We start from the raw sequence: 20,609 nt of genomic DNA, 5'->3' as shown, positions 1-20,609 counted from the left end.
TACCCCCCTATTATTTGTAAATAGCCCCCTAATTTGGATTGCGATTATTGATCGCGATCCGACTATTATCAGAAATGCCCCTGGTTCAGGTCGTCTCCTCCCCCACGCGTCCAGCGTCGTCGTCCCTGCCCGCGTCGCCATTCAGAGCCGCAAAGCCCCATCCAGCCCACTCAACATCTTCTGAAGACCTAGCGCCTCTAAGCTCTCTACCCATCTGCACCTGCAGCTGACGGACCCCAGATGCACGCGCCATTCACCGCGCGACTGAGCTCGTACCGACGAGGCATGGGCGAGCTCCGAAGGTCGCGCGGTGGCGACTCCAAGACGTAATTATGCCCCTCAGCCTCCGACAGAGCAGGTATGGATGCCGCCTGTCGCCACCGCAGCCACCAAGCGGCAAGCGCCGCCTAGAGTGCTCTGCTCCGGCTGATATGTCAGCAAGTTAGGGAAAGACTTAACAAGTCTACAAAATGCATAAACATAACTGATCACAAAGGTCGTTTGGACCATGGAGAAATCTACAGTGAACATCACAATAAGTTGAGTCACCTAGAGCAACATAATCAATGAATGAGCTTTTTATTCCAATTGTGCTATCTGAAATTTGCAGAGCATTGATTGTATTATGAATCATACATATTACTGAATTCTCTACAAAAAATGTGTCATACAGACGACAAGAGAAACCTCTTGATCTAATCTATTTTGAAACATTTTCTAAACTTATTTTATACTTCCATATATCTGATGCAAACACATGCAAGGACGAATTATAAAGCTGAAGCTTCATACATCTTCAGTTATTTCAGGTAAACTGATCACCAGCAGACATCTTGCCCATTTTCAGTCCTATGTATTCACTGTTGTGGGAAATCACTGTGAGTTGTTGCTACTACTCCATGCTCCACCAAAAGAGATCTGGCAAACTTGAGATACGAATCTCTAATAGCGTGCATCTCCATGGCTGCATCCTGAATCGGGATCCGCTCCCTAGGTTGTTTCTTCGAGCATGATATTCCGAGAGAAACAACAGAAAGCAAGCAATTCTTAATTCCACTTCTTATAGTGCTGTTATAGGCATCTGTGTGCATCCATATTGTCGGATCAACTATATCCCATATTCTCTCTGGAAGAGCATTCTCTGAAAACTTGTGCAAATCCAAAGAATCATTGAATATCTCATCCGTTGGGCTCCTTCCAGTAAACATCTCAAGCAGCAATATGCCGAGGCTATAAACGTCACCTTTAGTGGAGACAGAAGAACCTTCACCATACTCTGATTGGGAAAAAAAGGCCAAAGGTCAGCAGCTCATGTATACATAAGAACTAAGAACATTTTTCAAATACCAAAAACATCTCTTTCATTACCTGGTGCAACATAACCAATGGTGCCTCTTATTCCAGTTGTGCTATTCGAATTTTACAGGGTTTTACTAGCACTTTCTGGAAGGATTCTTGATATGCCAAAACCTCCAACTCGGGCACTCACTCATGTCTTCCGCAAGAAAGATGTTGCTTGGCTTGAGATCGCAATGAATGATTGATGGCTGACAGTGATTATCAAGATAGTCCAAAGCATCCATGATATCGACAGCAATGTGTAGCCTTTGTTCAAGGCTCAAAGTATTTGTCGGGGTAAGTGTGTCAGACTCTGCGTGAAGCCAACCATTTAGGCTACCATTTGACATGAGCTCAAAAACTAGTGCGTTGAACTCTTGACCCCGGTGATTGATGCTTGAGCAACAAGTGATGATCTTTACGAGACAATGGTGACGCACCCTTCTGAGTGCCTCGCATTCAGCGACAAAACTTCTAAAAGTCCGAGATTGTTGTATGTTAAACACCTTTACAGCTACAGTAGTACCCTGGTCATGTAAAGTACATTTATAAACCATGCCATAGCTTCCTTGTCCAAGTAAATTGTCCTCTGAAAATCCATTGGTCCCATTTGACAAAGCATGATAAGAAACTCTTTCATACCGTTCCTCAGTTGTGGATATGAGTTGACTTTCATGGCTTTTCCTAAGCTTCTTACAGATCAACACAATTACAGCAAGTACTGAAACTGAGAATACAACTGCACTGATTGATGTTAGGGTGATCACAAGGGTTTTCGACAAATTTCCTTTTTTTCTTTTTTGCACTGGACATGGAGAATGCAGCTCAATGAAGTTGAGGTATTCCACCACAAAGCTGATCATTTCCATAAATCGACATGTAAGTTGCATTTGCAAAAAAAAAGCCCTATTGGCACTTCACCTTGCAGATCATTGAAGGATACATCCAATTTGCCTGAGGGTATCTGCCACACATAAAATTTTTGAAATTTCATATTAAAAATAATAATTAAACAATGTTTTTCTCATAATTTTAAAATTTTTCCAACATTTATTTTCTTGACAAGAAATTTAGTATAGGAAAATAATTGAGTGTTTTTCTGAATTAAATATAATGGTTCTGCGTATGTGTTGCATTCATACCGATGCATCTTGGTATTTCATAAGTGCAAATATTTTGGAATGCGTTTAGATGCCGATTAGGTTCTTATGAGAATTTCCAGATTTCTTGGGATTTATTCTCATTTTTTCTACAACTAAATCCAATTTTTGGAAGGTTCTAGAATTCTTTTCATGAGCTCCAAGTATTGTATTTGGACTCCTCATGTCCCAAACTATCTCTAGGATTTTTCCTGGAATTTTAGATTTTTAGAGTTTTTTTCGTTGTTTAAATTAATTATCTAGAATTTTTCTAGATTTTTCTTTCATGAGAAATCCTTTCTAAAAAAGGAAAATCCTAATCGGACCAAGTCTTTGTAGCCCAACCCTCTCCAGCCAACCTGCACCGACTCGGCCCAGCTGATGGCTCGGCTAGGCCCGCTAGGCCCATCGGCCACTAGCGGGTCGAGGCCAAGCGTAGCTGCACTTGGGCGTTGCCACCGCTGAACCTCGGCGTGCGTGCCAAGGCAGGCGTGGACCCACGCACCAATAAAAGTCGAGACAGTGCCCCTGCTACTACCCTGCCTCACACCGCCGCTCTTCCCTGCTTGCACGAGCGCCGCCATCCCCCACATCCGCCGGAGCTAGGAGCCACTGCTAGCCTTCTCTGGCCGATTCGCTATGCCCGTCGACTATCCAAGCAAGCTAGAGCCTTAGGGAGCTCTGTGACATCGAGGAGCAGCTCTGCCACCATTCTTCGTCGCCGCTTCACCGCCGGAGTACCATCACTCGCGAAGACCTGAGCCAGTTGCCGTGTTCTTCCACCGCCAGCCAAATTCTGGCCAGAATCCGTCCACCTCGCCGCCGGTGAGCATCTCCATAAAGTCCCCTCGATCTCCTCTTCCAATCCCCATCCGCGTTGCCGACCCTAATCACCGGAGCACCGAGGTGAGAGATATGGGTACCTCAGGATACTGGTCATACCTGACAAGTAGGGCCCACCCGACCAAGGTGTGCGGGCTGAGGACATGAAGTTACTTGGAGTGCACGTCAAAGCAACAAGACAATTCAAAGATGCCCGGATATCATGGAACGCGTATTGTAGTCCTACTCAGATTACTTGCCATGTAACTATCGAGTAGATTAGATTCAAACTGACTTGTAACTCTTGATCGTCAGCCTATATAAAGCGGCCAAGGGCACCCCCAAGGGTATCCCAACAATCATATCAATCTCAAGCAATACAAACCAGCATACAGGACGTAGGGTATTACTCTTCGGAGGTCCGAACCTATCTAAAACCTTCGTGTCCCTTCGTGTTTTGACGATCACCTTAGAGTTCTTGGTTTTGCAATCACCCTCACCTACAAATCAACAACTTGGGTAACCCCCTGGTGGACTACCGGGCATATAAATCCGACAGTTGGTGCGCCAGGTAGGGATGATTGTGACATCCTCCCTAGCGAGCTGGATGGCATCCCGCCCGGCATTGTTTTCCCTAAGAGCATGAAGGACTTTCTCACCAACCCGATCCAGCTTCGCTTTAGGAGCATGTCAGTGGACTTCGACTTGGTGCCCGCCGCCAGCTCGGCATCTGTCAGATTTACTCTGGCGGAGCAAGTTCTCTATCCAAGGATCATCACACCGCTTACCCAGTAGGTCGGAAATCTCTCTCTCTGAGAGGGTTCCTCACGTCCTTGCTGCACCCCACCCACCCACGCCGCACCAAACCCGCAGCGCCCATCTATCGACGGAATGACCTCGCCAGTGAGAGAGAGGGGAACAAAGTGGCAGATGGCGGTGGTGGGTGGCGTGCAGTAGGTCAGCCCCAGCGCTATAGCCTGAGATAAACTGTCCTCTCCATGAGCAGTGGTTAGTAGGGCTAGGTGCTTGAACGTAATAAGCTAACTACCTGGGGAATTTACTTGGCCTACAAGAGCAGGATGAGCAAGAGTTTACTTCTACAGCGTATTAAACTTTCGAGTTGTTCAATGATTAAATAATCTACATTATGCTACATAATAATTGTATTGTCCTTTTACAGCTCAAAAAACTACTCGGCGTGCCTCCCGTCACCCGGCCGACCTCTCTAGCTCGGGACAGGAAGCGACTTGGCATGCTTTTGTGGCTCGTCCAGCTCCTAGGCTCGGGGGCTGGGTGCCGCAGACAACTCGGCGTGCCTCCCATCGCCCGGCTGACCTCTCTAACTCGGGGCGGGAGGCGGCTTGGCGTGCTTCTGTGGCTCGGCCGGCTCAAAGGCTCGGGGGCTGGGCACCGCAGATGACTCGGCGTGCCTCCCATCGCCCGGCCAACCTTGCTAGCTCGGGGCGAGAGGCAACTTGGCATGCTTCTGCAACTCGTCTGGCTCCCAGGCTCGGTGGCTAGGTGCCGTAGATGACTCCGCGTGCCTCCCATCGCCCAGCCAACCTCTCTGCCTCGGCTCAGGGCGGGAGGCAACTCGACGTGCTTCCACCAGTCCTCGTGCTCATGCTCGGGGGCTGGACGCCTAACTCTGGTCAGTGTGCGTTCGTGGCTTTGCCGGTCCTCGAGCTCTGATGCCAGCTGTGGCGGAACCACCCAAATTAACCTGACTAAAATGCATTGAAGTCGCCTGACACGTGATTATGCACTTTAAGCAAGTTAACCTGGTCGACCGTCGGATTTCATCCGATGAACCACCTAAACAGGATTGAGAAGCATCGCTCACACGAAGGTGAGTAGCACAGAGATTGCAACATTCCATCACATTACTTAGTCTCACAAATTATTACATCAGAGTTTCTGAAAATTCAAACAAGTTGCAAGGTTCGAAAAGTCGGATAAAACAAGCGGAAGCTAAACGTCGATACATGACATCACGACGGAGCCGATCATGACATCAAAAATCCCTTCCCTCGCCGTCCGAGGAGGGATCCCACTCGACTGTCCAGCCCGGAGGGAGCTGGGTAGGCCAAGTGGTGCCCGCAACCAAACTATTGACATCACTTGAAAAGATTAAGCCACAACAAGGCTGAGCAACTAATACTCAGCAAGACTGACCCGTCGAGTGAAAAGCTTTACCAAGACCTAGACATGCAAGGCTTTCTGGCTCTGGGATTTCTTTGCCACAAGCGTCTACAATCGGTCCTTACTTTCAATATTTTAGCTCCAGTTCTACGTTCTTTAACCATTCTAGATTAGCAACTTATGCTAAACAAGCATGATTTCCAAGCAGTTAAATAACAAGCATCAACTTAATCTCGTAATCATGTTTCATCGTTACTCAGTGCAGAATAGCGATCAAGTAGTCCCAAACTATGAGAGGCAGACGAATCGATTCGAATTTATTAACCATGCATGGCGAACCTAATCTCACAACATCCACGCACCATGAAGGGTTGCTTCATTTGTTAGCCATCCCCATCGATCCCTTAGGCACGTGTCAGGGCCAACTACCTTTGGCATGCAATGCTCCATAATCCCGGCCTCTGCCGTACTACGACCGCACTTGCACCCACATGATGCACCATGGGAACGACGTTCCAAGGATAACCGGGGGAGTATGCCACACCCCAGTTCAATCAGGTACTAGGCTTCCCCATCCCATACTAGGTATGAGATTAGTACTTTCAAACACTTGATCACGAACGCCGACACGTTTCGACCTTAGATCAATTTCCTTTAGACAAACGGGGAAAACCACCAAGTATCGAACATAAGCCCGACCCCATCCGTCGTCCTTATAGTTGCAACATAAGTAAACATTCAACTCCTATAACTCGCGAGTGACTGGAAATCACTCGACTTTTAACGGAACCTATTAAGCATTGCAACTACTCGACTTTAGCAACTAGTATTCAAACAAGGTACTAAGTTCATGCATCTAAGGTTTCAGTACAACTCCTAGAAACGTAAATGCGCAATCAAAGTGTTCAATAATATTGCAAGTATTCAAAGATAGGAATTTATGCTCCGGGGCTTGCCTTCAAGAAAAGTTAGCGGGTCCTCGGGATCTTGCTCCAGTCCGGGCTCGCCTTCCAAGTGGTGAAGCTCCACAGCGGGGTCTTCCTCCGGTGCCGAGTTGAGCTCGTAGGTTCCGTCGGCGATATTTGCTTCTATACGACATGCACATGCAAAAATTTAGTTGGACTCGCGCGTTTATTCAACGACACAAGGCATGGCTTAAGACAAGAGTCACAACGGCCACAAACACTTTGGCGAGGTTTACTTTCTTTTAACTTCAAACAAAAGTGGTTGTTTTAAACTTGAGTTCGCGTTGAATGGCGATTGTGTACATATATAGCTTTATTGCATTTAGAGTTGCATAAAGAGTGTGAAAGGTCGTGTTGGGTGGTTTGGGTGCATTGGAATAATTACTTACTTCTGAATGTATTTATGTACCTCTTTCAGTGTCCACTTATTAATCGTATTAGAATTTGCGCTCTCATTTTATTCCTTTAGGTTGATTAATTAACCAAAATGACTTCATATCCAAACAGTAGTTAAAGGCATTGATAAAATTACAGCACCTCACTTAAGCCATCACTAGGTTACTGTAAAAGTTTGCGAGCCAAAGGATGACTTAAAAAGAAGTTACATGCATTTTATTATTAAAGGTAAACTGAGCTTAACTTTTTCCATCTTCAAAGTTACTGTGCAACAGAGGGTGAAACTTAACCAGTGTGTTAAGGGTATGTTATAGGAGCTTTGGTGAATTTTTCATAATTTTTGGAGAAGGTTACTATTAACTCTATTTCTTTTCTTAATTAAACATGCTTAGCAAGGAAGGTGTTTTTATTTCTATTTTTCACAACAATTTATATTTTTCCTGCAAACTTCACAGCAAAACAAAATTAACCCAACTAGTTTCACATTTTTCTGAGCTCTACATCCAAACTTATGCAAAAAGGAAGATTTATATTCAGATTCCCAATTTAAAGTCAAAACAGTGACTTAAAGTGCTAGACCAGAGCCCTAACCATTTTTCTGAGCTTCTACACATAGAAACAAGCATCATAGAGTTGGTTCCACATTTTTCCCACTTTTCTTCTATTTATTAGGATTTAAAAGGCCTACAACATGATTAAAAGCATAGGATATTATTTACAATAGTAACATGAGCAAACTTATTTTTCTTAGGAACTAGACAGAGCAAGGATCCTATCAAAAGTGGTTTGGCATTTTTATGATTTTTCTACGATTTACTGGGCATTTACAAAGTTCAACCATATTTCTGCCTATTATTTAAAAGAAAAGCCGTGGCAAACTTGCAAGCTAGCCCCTGGGTTTAAGGTTTAACTACGCAGGGGTCCCTGAGTTTTGCGCCCAGGCCCCTGGAAAGAACAGGGACGATGCAATGTGGTCCCCTGGGTGCGCGCGGCGGCGGCGAGGAAATCCCCGGCGGTTCGCCGGCGAGGATGGGGCAACAAGTGGCCGGAGGGGTGCGGGGGCTCACCTAAGCTCGGTTTGGTGGGGTTGGGGCGACAAAGATGGCTGGCGGGGATCGGAACGCGGCGGCGGCGATAGAGCTTGGCTGGCGTCGATGCAGGCGGCGTTCCGGCGCACCGGCGACGTCAGGGAGGCCACGAGCTGCTCGGAGACTGCGCGGAGGGGTGGCGAAGCGGGCGGTGAAGTCGCCGGAGTGCGGGGTGGCACGGAGGGGTGAGCTCCACGGAAGCTTAGCGGTGGCGTAGAGGAGGAAGCGGTGGCGCGATTGTGGGCGGTGGCAAAGGGTGGCGTTGCCGGTGAGGGGGACCTTTTTATATGGCAGCGATGGAGCGGAGGGTCGAGGCGGGGCTCCGGTGGAGGAAGGATAAGGCTGGGTGCGGCGGGTGCGCGGGCGAGGCGGCCATTGGCCAGTGGCGCCATTGGGTCGAGGAGGCGGAGCTCCGGGTGGTCTCCGGCGGGGATTGGCCTTGGGCGATGCGTGTCTGAGGCTTCCGGTCTGTCGGGCGGGCGAAGCGGAGGGCTACCGTGGGGGTTGGGCGAGCGGGCGGAGGCGCGGGACGTCGTTGGTGTGGCGGCTTCTCCGGCAGACGGGCGGAGCGCGATTGGCGGAGCAGAGCCGCGGCAGGGGGAAAAGGACATGCGCGCGGCCGGCAGTTGGCCAGCCCGGCGTTCGCCCCGTCCTGTCGCAGGCGCGGGTTGGGCGCCGTGGCCCTCGCCCTGTCGTTGTCTCGCCGGTGATAGGGCGCCGGCGAGCTGCCGGTGGCCGGTGGCCACGCGGCGCGTGGCGTGCGGGCGAACGTGCTCTGGCGCGCGGGCGTCGAGGCCCCCTTCAAGTAGCAAGCCCGACCGGCTTTGGGAGATCCTAACTTAAGAGCTTGCAACACAACTTCCAAAACTCCTTTAAACAAACATGTTCAACTCTGGACGTAGTTCAAACTTGGTTTAAGGCGCTGGTTTAGATTGTGAAAGGATTTGAAGATATCTCGTGCCAAAATTTGCTAAAAATCTGGAAATCCAGACTCAGCCAATTTTGGGCGGAGAGGTGGAATTTCAGGAACTTAGCTATGTTTGAGTTGAATTTAGGGCAGCTTCCAAGTTGAATTAGACCAAAGTGTTATTGAAGGAGTTGCTCTCCAAACTGAGGACTTCAACTTTTATTTAGGGTATTTCTTGAGTTTAGTTCAACAATTTGGAGGAACGCCCTCGCCAAGAGGTGCACTCTGAGCAGTTTTTCAGACTTAGCGTTGTGGGGCTCAGGGGATGAGTTGACTGTTTTACCTCACTTTGACCAATATTTTGAATAGGTTATGGCCCGATTTTGACCTGGGTCAGTGTAACAAAGTTGGAACACACTCGAGGGACTACAACTTTTATTAAGAGCCTGACTTGAGTTTAGATAAGAAATCGTGAGATAAAGGCTTGCAAAGTTGGAGGGAAAATTTGAAAACAAGGACTTTGGAGGTTTATAGGGTTCATTAGTACTCTGGTTTTGATTGCTGTTTTTAACTTCCTCCCACTCCGAATTAGTCAAAGTTCCTTTAACAAAAGTTGTTTGAAATTGAAAGTTTTACAACTCTTATCTGGGCAAAATTTTAAGTTTGCATATAAAATTCCAAGTTTTATTTCAAACTCCAAAAAGAGCTTCTTAGGGTTAAAATGGTCATTTTACTTCTTTAACTTAGTGATTAGCCACTGGTTTATATTTAAAAGCACTTAATTTAGGTAGAGTTGTTACACTTGGCGCCTATTTCAAGTCGGCGTGCCTTCATGGCTCCGCCAGTCCTCATCCTCGGGGGCTGGGCGCCTACTTCAGGTCGGCATGCCTCCGCGCCTCCGCTAGTCCTCGTCCTCGGGGGTTGGATGCCTATTTCAGGTCAGCGTGGCTACGCGGTCCTGCCAGTCCTCGTCCTTGGATCTGGGTGCCTACTTCTGGTGGGCGGGCCTCCATGGCTGCACCCATCCTTGTGTTCGAGCACTAGGATCTACATCAGGGGATAATTTTTTGTACTTTGACCAATGTACCAATTATCTTAATCGTTTCAATGCTCGGGGGCTACTCCTACGGAGTATGTCTTGCGACACCCTCCGTAACCTTCGCTCTGACCTACTAGATGCCAGCATCCATCAACTCGGCACTCGTCTTCGCTCTACGCGTTGGCTCTACGTTTGCTCAGATTTCCTTCTTTTAAGCACTGCGCAGCCTCTCCGTCACAATGACGCCTTCACAGCTTCAGCTGACTTCATTTCAAGTTTCGTTTTGGTGACCTCAAGTTTCTGTTTGCCTACACAACGCTCGGGGGCTTGAGGGATATGGGTACCCCATGGGCCCCGGCCGACCAGGATACTGGCCGAACCTGACAAATAGGGCCCGCTCGACCAGGGCGTGTGGGCTGAGGACATAAAGTTACTTGGAGTGCAAGTCAAGGCAACAAGACAGTTCAAATCTGCTCGGATATCATGGAACGCGTATTGTAGTCCAACTCAGATTACTTTCCATGTAACTACCGAGTAGATTAGATTCAAACCGACTTTTAACTCTTGGTCGTCAACCTATATAAGGTGGCCAAGGGCACCCCCGAGGGTATCGCAATAATCAGATCAATCTCAAGCAATACAAACCAGCATATAGGACGTAGGGTATTACTCTTCGGAGACCCGAACATGTCTAAAACCTTTGTGTCCCTTCGTGTTCTCGCAATCACCTTCGAGTTCTTGGTTTCACAATCACCCTCACCTACAAATCAACCACTTGGGAAACCCCTTGGTGGACTACCAGGCTTATAAAATCCGGCACGAGGATTTTGCCGTCAAGGAGTCCGTCCACCATGGATGCTGAGCTATGGTGCTTTTGCGCATAGGCCCCTAGAAAGCTCTATATATAGTTAGTTTTTCCTTGTGTCTTGTTTTTTTCATCCATGTTCCTGATTAGATTGGATCCGTGCAACCAAGTCCAACCTAAGCACTTTAACAGATCTAACCCTATGCTTTGACCTAATAACGAGCTCTATTCCAGTGTCTTGCAAATCTTCCTTGCTAGCCCCAACAACCTTCCGTTAATCACGATTAGGCCCTGCAACCTTTTTTAACCCATAGACTCCTCGTGACAGCTCCGTTTATATCCGTTCTTGTTGAGTTAGGTTCGTGATAACACAAATTACATGTTAGTACTGATCTTTCCATCATGCATGTTTTTAAAATAAATTTAATATTAATCTAATTAATGCATGTTAAACATGTCTTCTTTAATTAAAAGCTACTTAGTGTTATAACCACTTTTCATAATAAATATTAATTTAGTTAATGCTTATTTAAATAACTCTTTCAATTAAAAGTGAATTAGAGATGCACCACGGTGGTTCATAATTAAACTTAAATTGATTAATGTTTATTCAATTTGTTTTCTAAATAAAAGCTACATAAGTTATATCTCGAGTTTTCATAATTATATGTTAATTTTACTTAATATAAATATAAATATGTTTTTGAATTATATTTGGTTAGTTCAACCCGAATCATGAAGCTATGCGCTTAGATGTTTACATATACTTTATTTTCAAATTAAATTTTTAATTTGCATAAATTGTACTTGAATGTTTATAAATAAAATTTGACTAAGTTCTACATTATCTTTTCATATATAAATATAACTTGCTAAGGATATTTCTCTAAAATATCTTTACATTATTTTCTTTATTAAAATATATGAAGCGCATAGGCTTTTCTCTTTCTTTTATAATTCAAATCTCTCGATAGCTTTGTCATTTCAACCATAGTTTTGTTCCCAGCATTTCAGATTTGAGCCTTATCCTTTAGTGCGCTCTTTTAAAGCTTTCCTATGATTGATGTATTGTTCTTAGTTGTGATTGTTGTTTGCTTTGTATGCTTATGCCGATGATTGATGCGAGTATAAGGAACGTTGTTCGAGAGCTTTGAGGAACAAGAGCTGAAGATAATTTGAGCAGCTATTCTTTGGAGAAAGGCAAATGTGTCCATGTGCTTTTGTCCCAATAACTATATTTAATCACTTTTGCATTGCTCTTCATTTAAAATTGATGGACCCTATTAAGGTTTACCTAGTTTTTATGATCATTTCTTCTCAGCCTGGGTTTGTCAACCTGGGTTTTACCCTTTTTTGGGTAGATATGCATAGTTGCAATAACTTGGGTTGTGATGGTTTTAATGAACTCAATGATTAGACTTGTTTTATTTATGATATACCTTTTATTAATACAAGATCATCATGCTTAATTGGAACATGGAGTGGTCACCCAGGAAAACAGTACAACCACAAGAACTATGTGGTTCTAGTCTTGGCTAATTAATTACAGACTCTAGTTTGGGGTAATCTTACCGAAAGGGCAAGAAGGGAGGTGTTGATAGGGCATAGCCCAGCCCTCAGACTGATCTGCTCTATGGTAGCTTCGCAATCTTGAGATAGGTTTATGCTCTGCTTCAACATGAAATCTTAACAGATTACACACTTTCGTTGAGAGATCAAGAACAAAAAGATTCTTTAAGTTCCCCAAGCTTGCTGGAATTGGACCCTCCAAGTTGCTATCGTATGCATAGACAGTTTTCAATTGTGTAAGGTTTCCTTGTGATGAAGGTACGATGCCTGACAAGCTAGCGTAGTAAATGCCTAACACGGACATGTCTTCTATGCGACCAATGCTATCTGGAATCACTCCAGATATGAAAGTATTTGCCAACGTAAGCAGTTCTAGACCAAGCAAATTACCTATGCTGGATGGAATAAATCCCGAAATCCAATTGTTTCCTATATAGAGTAATTGGTGTGTTGTCGATAGATTTGCTATTGAGCTAGGAAGTTCACCGATGAATGAATTATTATCAAAAGCCAGTTGCTGAAGCTGGCTGCAGTTTGCTAGCATGGTGATGGATTCCAATCCGTCCTTATCATTCGATCCTAACTTATTGCCACTTAAGGACGGGTAAATAAGGCTTCGCAATCTTCCCAAAGCTGGAGGCACGCTTTCACTAAAACTGTTCCATGCGAGTTCAAGGCCCGCGAGAGCAGAAAGGTTGGAGAAAGGCCCGCGAGCGCATCGCCACCATATGCAATGGTTTCTTTTATTTGAGCGATCGATGGGCAGTGAATGGGGTTTTGATGCTTGCTAGTCCCTACTTATATAGTGACTAATCCTCATGACGGATTTTTAAGTTTGACTAAGAATATAGAAAATAGTAACAATATTTGCATCTTCAAATAAATGTATTAGGAAAGTATACCCAATGCTCAATCTAATGATATTTATTATGCATTATAAATAGTAGTACATTTTTTTTATAAATTTTAGTCAAACTTAGAAGTTTGACTCCTCAAGAAGCAAGATGTGCGTTTATTTTGGGACAGAGGAGTCCGTGCATAATCTATACGCATCCATACACAACAATCCTCGGTAGATTAGATAAGGCTCTCGGATACACGCAGTGGCTGTCACATTCTTTGTATAAAGCCTTGCACCGGCTGTTTTTCTTTTCATTAAGGGGCGCTTTCTCCACTCTGTTAGGTGCAGAGTTGCTAGTCCGGTGCTCCTTGGTGCGTCAAGAGACCGTAGCTCCGTCCACCATTCAACTGTCTGCACTTCCAAGGCCGGTGGTGCCGACTGCAGGCCAAGTCTCTGTTGCACATTGAACCAGGAAGGCATCTCTGATCGCACGCATCTCAGCGGCAGCATCCCGCATCGCCGTCCGCTCCCTTGGCAGCTGCTTTGAGCAGGACACGCCAAGCCCGATCACTGAAGCCAAGCACACCTCGCTTCTGCTTCTCACCGTGGCAGGGTCTTTCCCCTTTGCTTCTTCATGAAGCCAGATTGCCGGGTCGGCTACCTCCAAGGCTCTGTCGGGGAGAGCGGCCTCGGCGAACTTATGAAGGTCCAAGGAGTCTTTGAACATGTCGTCAGTAGGGCTCACCCCGGTGAACATCTCAAGCAACAGTATGCCGAGGCTGTAAACATCTCCAAGAGTTGAGACAGCGCGACCCTCGCCGTACTCTGCAGTCAATTCAGATTTCAGACACTATTTGGTCAGTGGATTCATGGCAAGCTACTTATCAACGTGCATGCCGAGATAACTGGACTTGGCAAAATGGAAGTTAAAAACTAAACATAGCAATAATAGTGTTAGTTTCTGTTACCTGGAGCGACATATCCAATGGAACCTCTTAGTCCAGTGAAGCTAACTGAATTCAGCAGAGTTTTGCTAGTGTCATCAGGAAGGATTTTTGATATGCCAAAATCTCCAACCCGAGCACTCATATCTTCGGCAAGGAGGATGTTACTTGGTTTGAGATCACAATGGATAATAGGCGGTTGACACTGATTGTGAAGATAATCCAGAGCATCCATGATATCTACCGCAATGTCCAGTCTCTGAGCTAAGCTGAGCGTATTGCTCAGACTCTGTATTTTGGATGCTGGATGCAGCCAACCATTTAGGTTACCATTGGGCATGAACTCAAAAACCAGTGCCTTGAATTCTTGGCCTTGGTGATCAATGCTTAAGCAACAGGTGATGATCTTTATGAGACATCGGTGGCGCACCCTTCGCAGTGCCTCACATTCAGCCACAAAACTTCTAGTAGACCCAGATTGCCACACATTGAATACCTTTACAGCTGCGGTAATTCCCTTGTCTTGTAAAGTGCACTTATAAACTGCACCATAGCTTCCTTGTCCGAGCAGATTAACCTCCGAAAAATGGTTAGTCCCATTTGCTAATGCTTGATATGAAACCCTTTCGTGCTGTTCATCAATTGCTGTGGGAATGAGTTGATTTTCCTTTCCTTGTCTGAGCCTCTTGTGGATCAAATGGATAAGAAAAACTACTAAACCTAAGAATAGAAGTGCACAGATTGACGCTACGGTGACCATAAGTGATCTGGACATTCGCCTTCGGTTCTTCCCCGCAGCAGCTGTGGAGCACGGAGCTAACTGAAGTTGAGGGTTTCCGCCACAAAGCTCATCATTTCCATCAATTGACAAGTGAGTTGCATTTGCAAAAGGACCCCCTTTTGGCACTTCGCCTTGCAGATCATTGAAGGACAAATCCAGTTTTGCCAACAATGTCAAATTCTGTAGAACTTTGGGGATGGAACCTGACAAGTTGTTGTGTGCTAGATACAGTTGTTGCAGGTTGCCAATGCTAGCAAGGGCATCAGGAATACTACCAGATAGCTTATTCATTGTTAGGTTAAGTAATGCAAGACCTTTTATGTTCTTCAGAGATTGAGGTATGCTTCCTTTTTTGCTTCCTTCTTTCTAAATACTGCATCCCTGTCCTTTACACTCATTTTTCCCCACCCCCAACCCTGCGCATCGAATGGATACCCACCAGGTTCTCAATACCCTTTTATAAACATCAAAATGGCAGTAGCAGCATCGTGATTTTATCAATACAATAAGACTTGAAGATAATAGAGTTTGACATCAATTGACCATGACACATTAATAGAATCAAAGGTGGATCAACGGTTCATATAATGTTCTTTTGACGACATAATATACACATAGATCCACATGTCATATTCACTGCATAGGGGTAATAATACCAGCCACGAAACAGTGGCCGGACAGGGCCATTGCTGTCCCTAGTAAGAGGTTGGCCTCCAACCGGCTAGGTGACACCGTGACAGTGTTCTTCCATAAGCCATATCAGAGTTGAGAACTCACCACCTACGCTGAACTGCTTAGCATGCAACTCCCTGCTGCGTCAGTTGGCCGTGTATAAGAATCTAAAACTGGCAAAAGAAGGGTTCTGGTCGCGCCATGTCATCCTACTGCAATCATATGCATGGGTGTACTGCATGCCGTTGACTAACCATAATATATAGATGACAAAAAACACACGGAAGCAGTTCAAGGTTTCAATCCATCAGCGGATGCCCATTCCAGACCATGTATAACCGGCCACAATAAGTTGAGTTACCTAGAGCAACATAATCAAGGAATGAGCTTTTTATTCCAATTGTGCTATCTGAAATTTGCAGAGCATTGATTGTATTATGAATCATACATATTACTGAATTCTCTACAAAAATGTGTCATACAAACAACAACTAAAACCTCTGGATCTAATCTATTTTGAAACATTTTCTAAACTTATTTTATACTTCCATATATCTGATGCAAACAAATGCATGGACAAATTATAAAGCTGAAGCTTCATACATCTTCAGTTATTTCAGGTAAACTGATCACCTGCAGACATCTTGCGCATTTTCAGTCCTATGTATTCACTGTTGTGGAAAATCACTGTGAGTTGTTGCTACTACTCCATGCTCCACCAAAAGAGATCTGGCAAACTTGAGATACGAATCTCTAATAGCGTGCATCTCAATGGCTGCATCCAGAATCGGGATCCGCTCCCTAGGTTGTTTCTCCGAGCATGATATTCCAAGAGAAACAACAGAAACCAAGCAATTCTTAATTCCACTTCTTATAGTGCTGTTATAGGCATCTGTGTGCATCCGTATTGTCGGATCAACTATATCCCATATTCTCTCTGGAAGAGCATTCTCTGAAAACTTGTGCAAATCCAAAGAATCATTGAATATCTCATCTGTTGGGTTTCTTCCAGTAAACATCTCAAGCAGCAATATGCCGAGGCTATAAACATCACCTTGAGTTGAGACAGAAGAACCTTCACCGTACTCTGATTGGGGAAAAAAACCAAAGGTCAGCAGGTCATGTATACGTAAGAACTAAGAATATTTTACAAATACCAAAAATATCTCTTTCATTACCTGGTGCAACATAACCAATGATGCCTCTTATTCCAGTTGTGCTATTCAAATTTTGCAGGGTTTTACTAGCACTTTCTGGAAGGATTCTTCGTATGCCAAAACCTCCAACTCGGGCACTCACTCATGTCCTCCGCAAGAAAGATGTTGCTTGGCTTGAGTCGCAATGAATGATTGATGGCTGACAGTGATTATGAAGATAGTCCAAAGCATCCAGGATATCGACAGCAATGTGTAGCCTTTGTTCAAGGCTAAGATTATTTGTCGGGGTAAGTGTGTCAGACTCTGGGTGAAGCCAACCATTTAGGCTACCATTTGGCATGAGCTCAAAAACTAGTGCCTTGAACTCTTGACCCTGGTGATTGATGCTTGAGCAACAAGTGATGATCTTTACGAGACAACGAGGACGCACCCTTCTGAGTGCCTCGCATTCAGCGACAAAACTTCTAGAAGTCCCAGATTGTTGTGTGTTAAACACCTTTACAGTAGCCTACTGTAGTGCCCTGGTCATGTAAAGTACATTTATAAACCATGCCATAGCTTCCTTGTCCAAGTAAATTGTCCTCTCAAAATCCATTGGTCCCATTTGACAAAGCATGATAAGAAACTCTTTCATACAGTTCCTCAGTTGTGGATATGAGTTGACTTTCGTGCCTTTTCCTAAGCTTCTTACAGATCAACACAATTACAGTAAGTACTGAAACTGAGAATACAACTGCACTGATTGATGTTAGGGTGATCACAAGGGTTTTCGACAAATTTCCTTTTTTTTCTTTTTTGCACTGGACATGGAGCATGGAGCTAAATGAAGTTGAGGTATTTCCACCACAAAGCTGATCATTTCCATAAATCGACATGTAAGTTGCATTTGCCAAAAAAAAACTTTTGGCACTTCACCTTGCAGATCATGGAAGGATAGATCCAATTTGCACATGGATGTCAAATTCTGTAAACCTGAGGGTATCTGCCTCACCTTAAAAATTTTGAAATTTCAGGATGTGATTAAAAAGAATAATTAAACAATAATTTTTTCACAATTTTAAAAAAATTTCAACATTTATTTTCTTGACAGGAAATTTAGTATAGGAAAATAATTGAGTGTTTTTCTGAATTAAATATAATGATTGTGTATGGGTTGCATTCACACCAATGCATCTTGGTATTTCATAAGTGCAAAAGTTTTGGAATGCGTTTAGATGCTGATTAGGTTCTTATGAGAATTTTCAGATTTTTCTAAGATTTATTCTCATTTTTTTCTAAAGCTAAATCCAATTTTTGGAAGGTTCTAGAATCCTTTTCACGAGCTCCAAGTATTTTATTTGGACTCCTCATGTCCCAAACTAGAGATGACTTTTCCTGAAATTTTTGGATTTTTAGAGTTTTTTCATTGTTTAAATTAATTATCTAGAATTTTTCTGGATTTTTCTTTCACGAGAAATCATTTCTGAAAAAAAGAAAAATCTTAATCGATGGGGCCAAGTCTTTGGGGCCCGACCCTCTCAAACTAACCTGCACTGACCCGGCCCAGTTGATGGCTCGGCTAGGCCCGCTAGGCATATCGACCACCAGCGGGTCGAGGCCAAGCGTAGCTGCACTTGGGCATCGCCACCGCCGAACCTCGGCATGCGTGCCAAGGCAGGCGCGGACCCACGTACATATAAAAGTTGAGATCGTGCCCCTGCTATTGCCCTGCCTCACACCGCCGCTCTTCCTAGCTTGCACGAGCGCTGCCATCCCCCACATCCGCCAGAGCTAGGAGCCACTGATGTCCTTCTCTGGCCGATTCGTTGTGCCCGTCGACCATCGGAGCAAGCTAGAGCCTTAGGGAGCTCCGTGACATCGAGGAGCAGCTCTGCCACCAGTCGTCGTCGTCGCTCCACCGCTGGAGTACCATCACTCACGAAGACTTGAGCCAGCTGTCGTGTTCTTCCACCGCCAGCCAAATACTTGCCAGAATCTGTCCGCCTCGTCGCCGGTGAGCATCTCCATAAAGTCCCCTCGATCTCCTCTTCCAATCCCCATCCTCGCCACTGACCCTAATCGCCGGAGCACCAAGGTGAGAGATATGGGTACCTCAAGATACTGGTCAGACCTGACAAGTAGGGCCCACCTGACCAAGGCGTGCGGATCGAGGACATAAAGTTACTTGGAGTGCACGTCAAAGCAACAAGACAATTCAAATATGCCTGGATATCATGGAACGCGTATTGTAGTCTGACTCATATTACTTTCCATGTAACTACCGAGTAGATTAGATTCAAACCGACTTGTAACTCTTGGTCGTCAGCCTATATAAAGCGGCCAAGGGCACCCCCGAGGGTATCCCAACAATCATATCAATCTCAAGCAATACAAATCAGCATACAGGACATAGGGTATTACTCTCCGGAGGCCCGAACCTATCTAAAACCTTCGTGTCCCTTCGTGTTTTCGCGATCACCTTCGAGTTCTTGATTTTGCAATTGCCCTCACCTACAAATCAACTACTTGGGTAACCCCCTGGTGGACTACCGGGCTTATAAATCCAACAGTTGGTGCGCTAGGTAGGGATGATTGTAAGATCCTCCCTAGCGAGCTCGATGGCATCCCGCCCCGACATTGTTTTCCCCAAGAGCATGAAGGACTTCCTCACCAATCCGATCCAGCTCCACTTCAGGAGCATGCTAGTGGACTTCGACTCAATGCCCGCCGCCAGCTTGGCATCTGTCGAATTTACTCCGGCGGAGCAAGGTCTATATCAAAGGATCATCACACCGTTTACCTAGTAGGTCAGCAATCTCTCTCTCCGAGAGGGTTCCTCACGTCCTTGATGCACCCCACCCACCCACGCCGCACCAAACCCGCAGCACCCATCTATCAACGGAACGACCTCGCCGGCAAGAGAGAGGGCAACAAAGTGACAAATGGAGGCGGCGGCAATGGCCGGCATTCAGTTCGGCTCCTCGAAGCCCCAGATCGTCACGCAGGTGGAGATGGCGGAGGCCTGGGTGCCGCTCGCCTACCACGACCAGTGCGTGCACCTCCGAGTTCTACCTCCGCTGGAAGTGCGAGCCCGAGCGCCACGCCTACAAGAAGTGCCAGTACGAGCTCATCATGGAGCAGATGCTCCAGATGTAGAAGATCCGCGAGGCGCAGGAGGCCAAGGTCAAGGGCGACGCCCTTATTGGCCTCATCCCGGCCACAGCCAAGCTCGCCTGATCCGGCCCCGGTCTGATCCGGTTGATTTAGCACAACACGTTGACCTTAACTTGTTGCATGCAGACACGTCGGATCTGCCAAAAAGAAGGAACAATTCTCCCTTCCCTTTATTATTTAATCTATTCCATCCAGTAGATCTCCTACGTTGCTTGGTGCTTACTACGGCAGCTAACAATTTTTTTCCTTACTAGCAGAAATACATGTACGTTGCTCAAGTCCTTACTTACTCTCACTTTATTATTCGCTTGTTCCTAATATGTTGATTTCACTTCACCATATGTTGATGCGTTATCCTAGTACAGTAGTAGAAGATATTTGTGGGTGGTTTGATGCCATCTGTTTATTACATGGGACCCACACATGGAAATAAAAAAAATCACCACTCAACCTCCGCTCTATCCATTCATTCGATTTCCCCCGTACTCATCGTCATCTAGCTAGTCGATGCCACTTCGTCCGTCGGCGCCACCCGCATCGTGCCCTATCTTCGCCATCGTCCAGGCGCTACGCATCTTGCCATCCTCACCGTCGCCCAGGCAAACGTTCGTCCTTCCCGTGCCTAGCCTCATTCCTGCTTCGAGCGCTAGGCCACCGCGCCTCTGGCCACCATGAGCAGGAATGTGTTTTCCTCTTCTTCTCGTTTCCATCCACTTCCCTTCTATAATCCACTCCAAATCGTTCCAATCAAGTGCAAAATCGAGCCCCCAATTGCTAGATGTGGAGGCTTTAGTTCTGGATCTGAAGGGGATGGACATCATTGAGCGGGGGATGTGAGGTCCCGACCTCCG

At 45.5% G+C, this 20,609-nt stretch overlaps 1 protein-coding gene and 1 pseudogene across 1 annotated transcript; one reads left to right on the top strand and one right to left on the bottom strand.

The window, feature by feature from the left end:
* Nucleotides 1–13,101: 13,101 nt before the first annotated feature.
* On the bottom strand, nt 13,102–18,645 carry LOC117858651 (probable LRR receptor-like serine/threonine-protein kinase At3g47570). The gene is made up of 3 exons (XM_034741757.2): nt 18,571–18,645; nt 14,020–15,142; nt 13,102–13,876 (listed from the first exon to the last, which is right to left on the bottom strand). Exons 1-3 carry the CDS (start codon nt 18,643–18,645, stop codon nt 13,455–13,457), a joined length of 1,620 nt encoding a protein of 539 aa, XP_034597648.2. The 3' UTR covers nt 13,102–13,454.
* Nucleotides 18,646–19,526: 881 nt separating this feature from the next.
* LOC117858654 (NADH dehydrogenase [ubiquinone] 1 beta subcomplex subunit 7-like) lies at nt 19,527–19,821 on the top strand (annotated as a pseudogene).
* Nucleotides 19,822–20,609: the final 788 nt, after the last annotated feature.

This window comes from Setaria viridis, chromosome 5, assembly GCF_005286985.2.
Source record: "Setaria viridis chromosome 5, Setaria_viridis_v4.0, whole genome shotgun sequence".
Classification (NCBI taxonomy): Eukaryota; Viridiplantae; Streptophyta; class Magnoliopsida; order Poales; family Poaceae; genus Setaria; species Setaria viridis.
The sequence above is the reverse complement of the archived record's forward strand: the minus strand, read 5'-3'. Positions and strand labels throughout refer to the sequence as shown.

Coding starts and splice junctions, on each gene's coding strand:
- LOC117858651 (XM_034741757.2), bottom strand. CDS start 18,645: ATGGGGATTGGAAGAGGAGATCGAGGGGACTTTATGGAGATGCTCACC. Junction 15,143..18,570: donor AGGCGGACAGATTCTGGCAA/GTATTTGGCTGG, acceptor TGCAGTATTTAG/AAAGAAGGAAGCAAAAAAGG. Junction 13,877..14,019: donor CATTGGATATGTCGCTCCAG/GTAACAGAAACT, acceptor AATTGACTGCAG/AGTACGGCGAGGGTCGCGCT.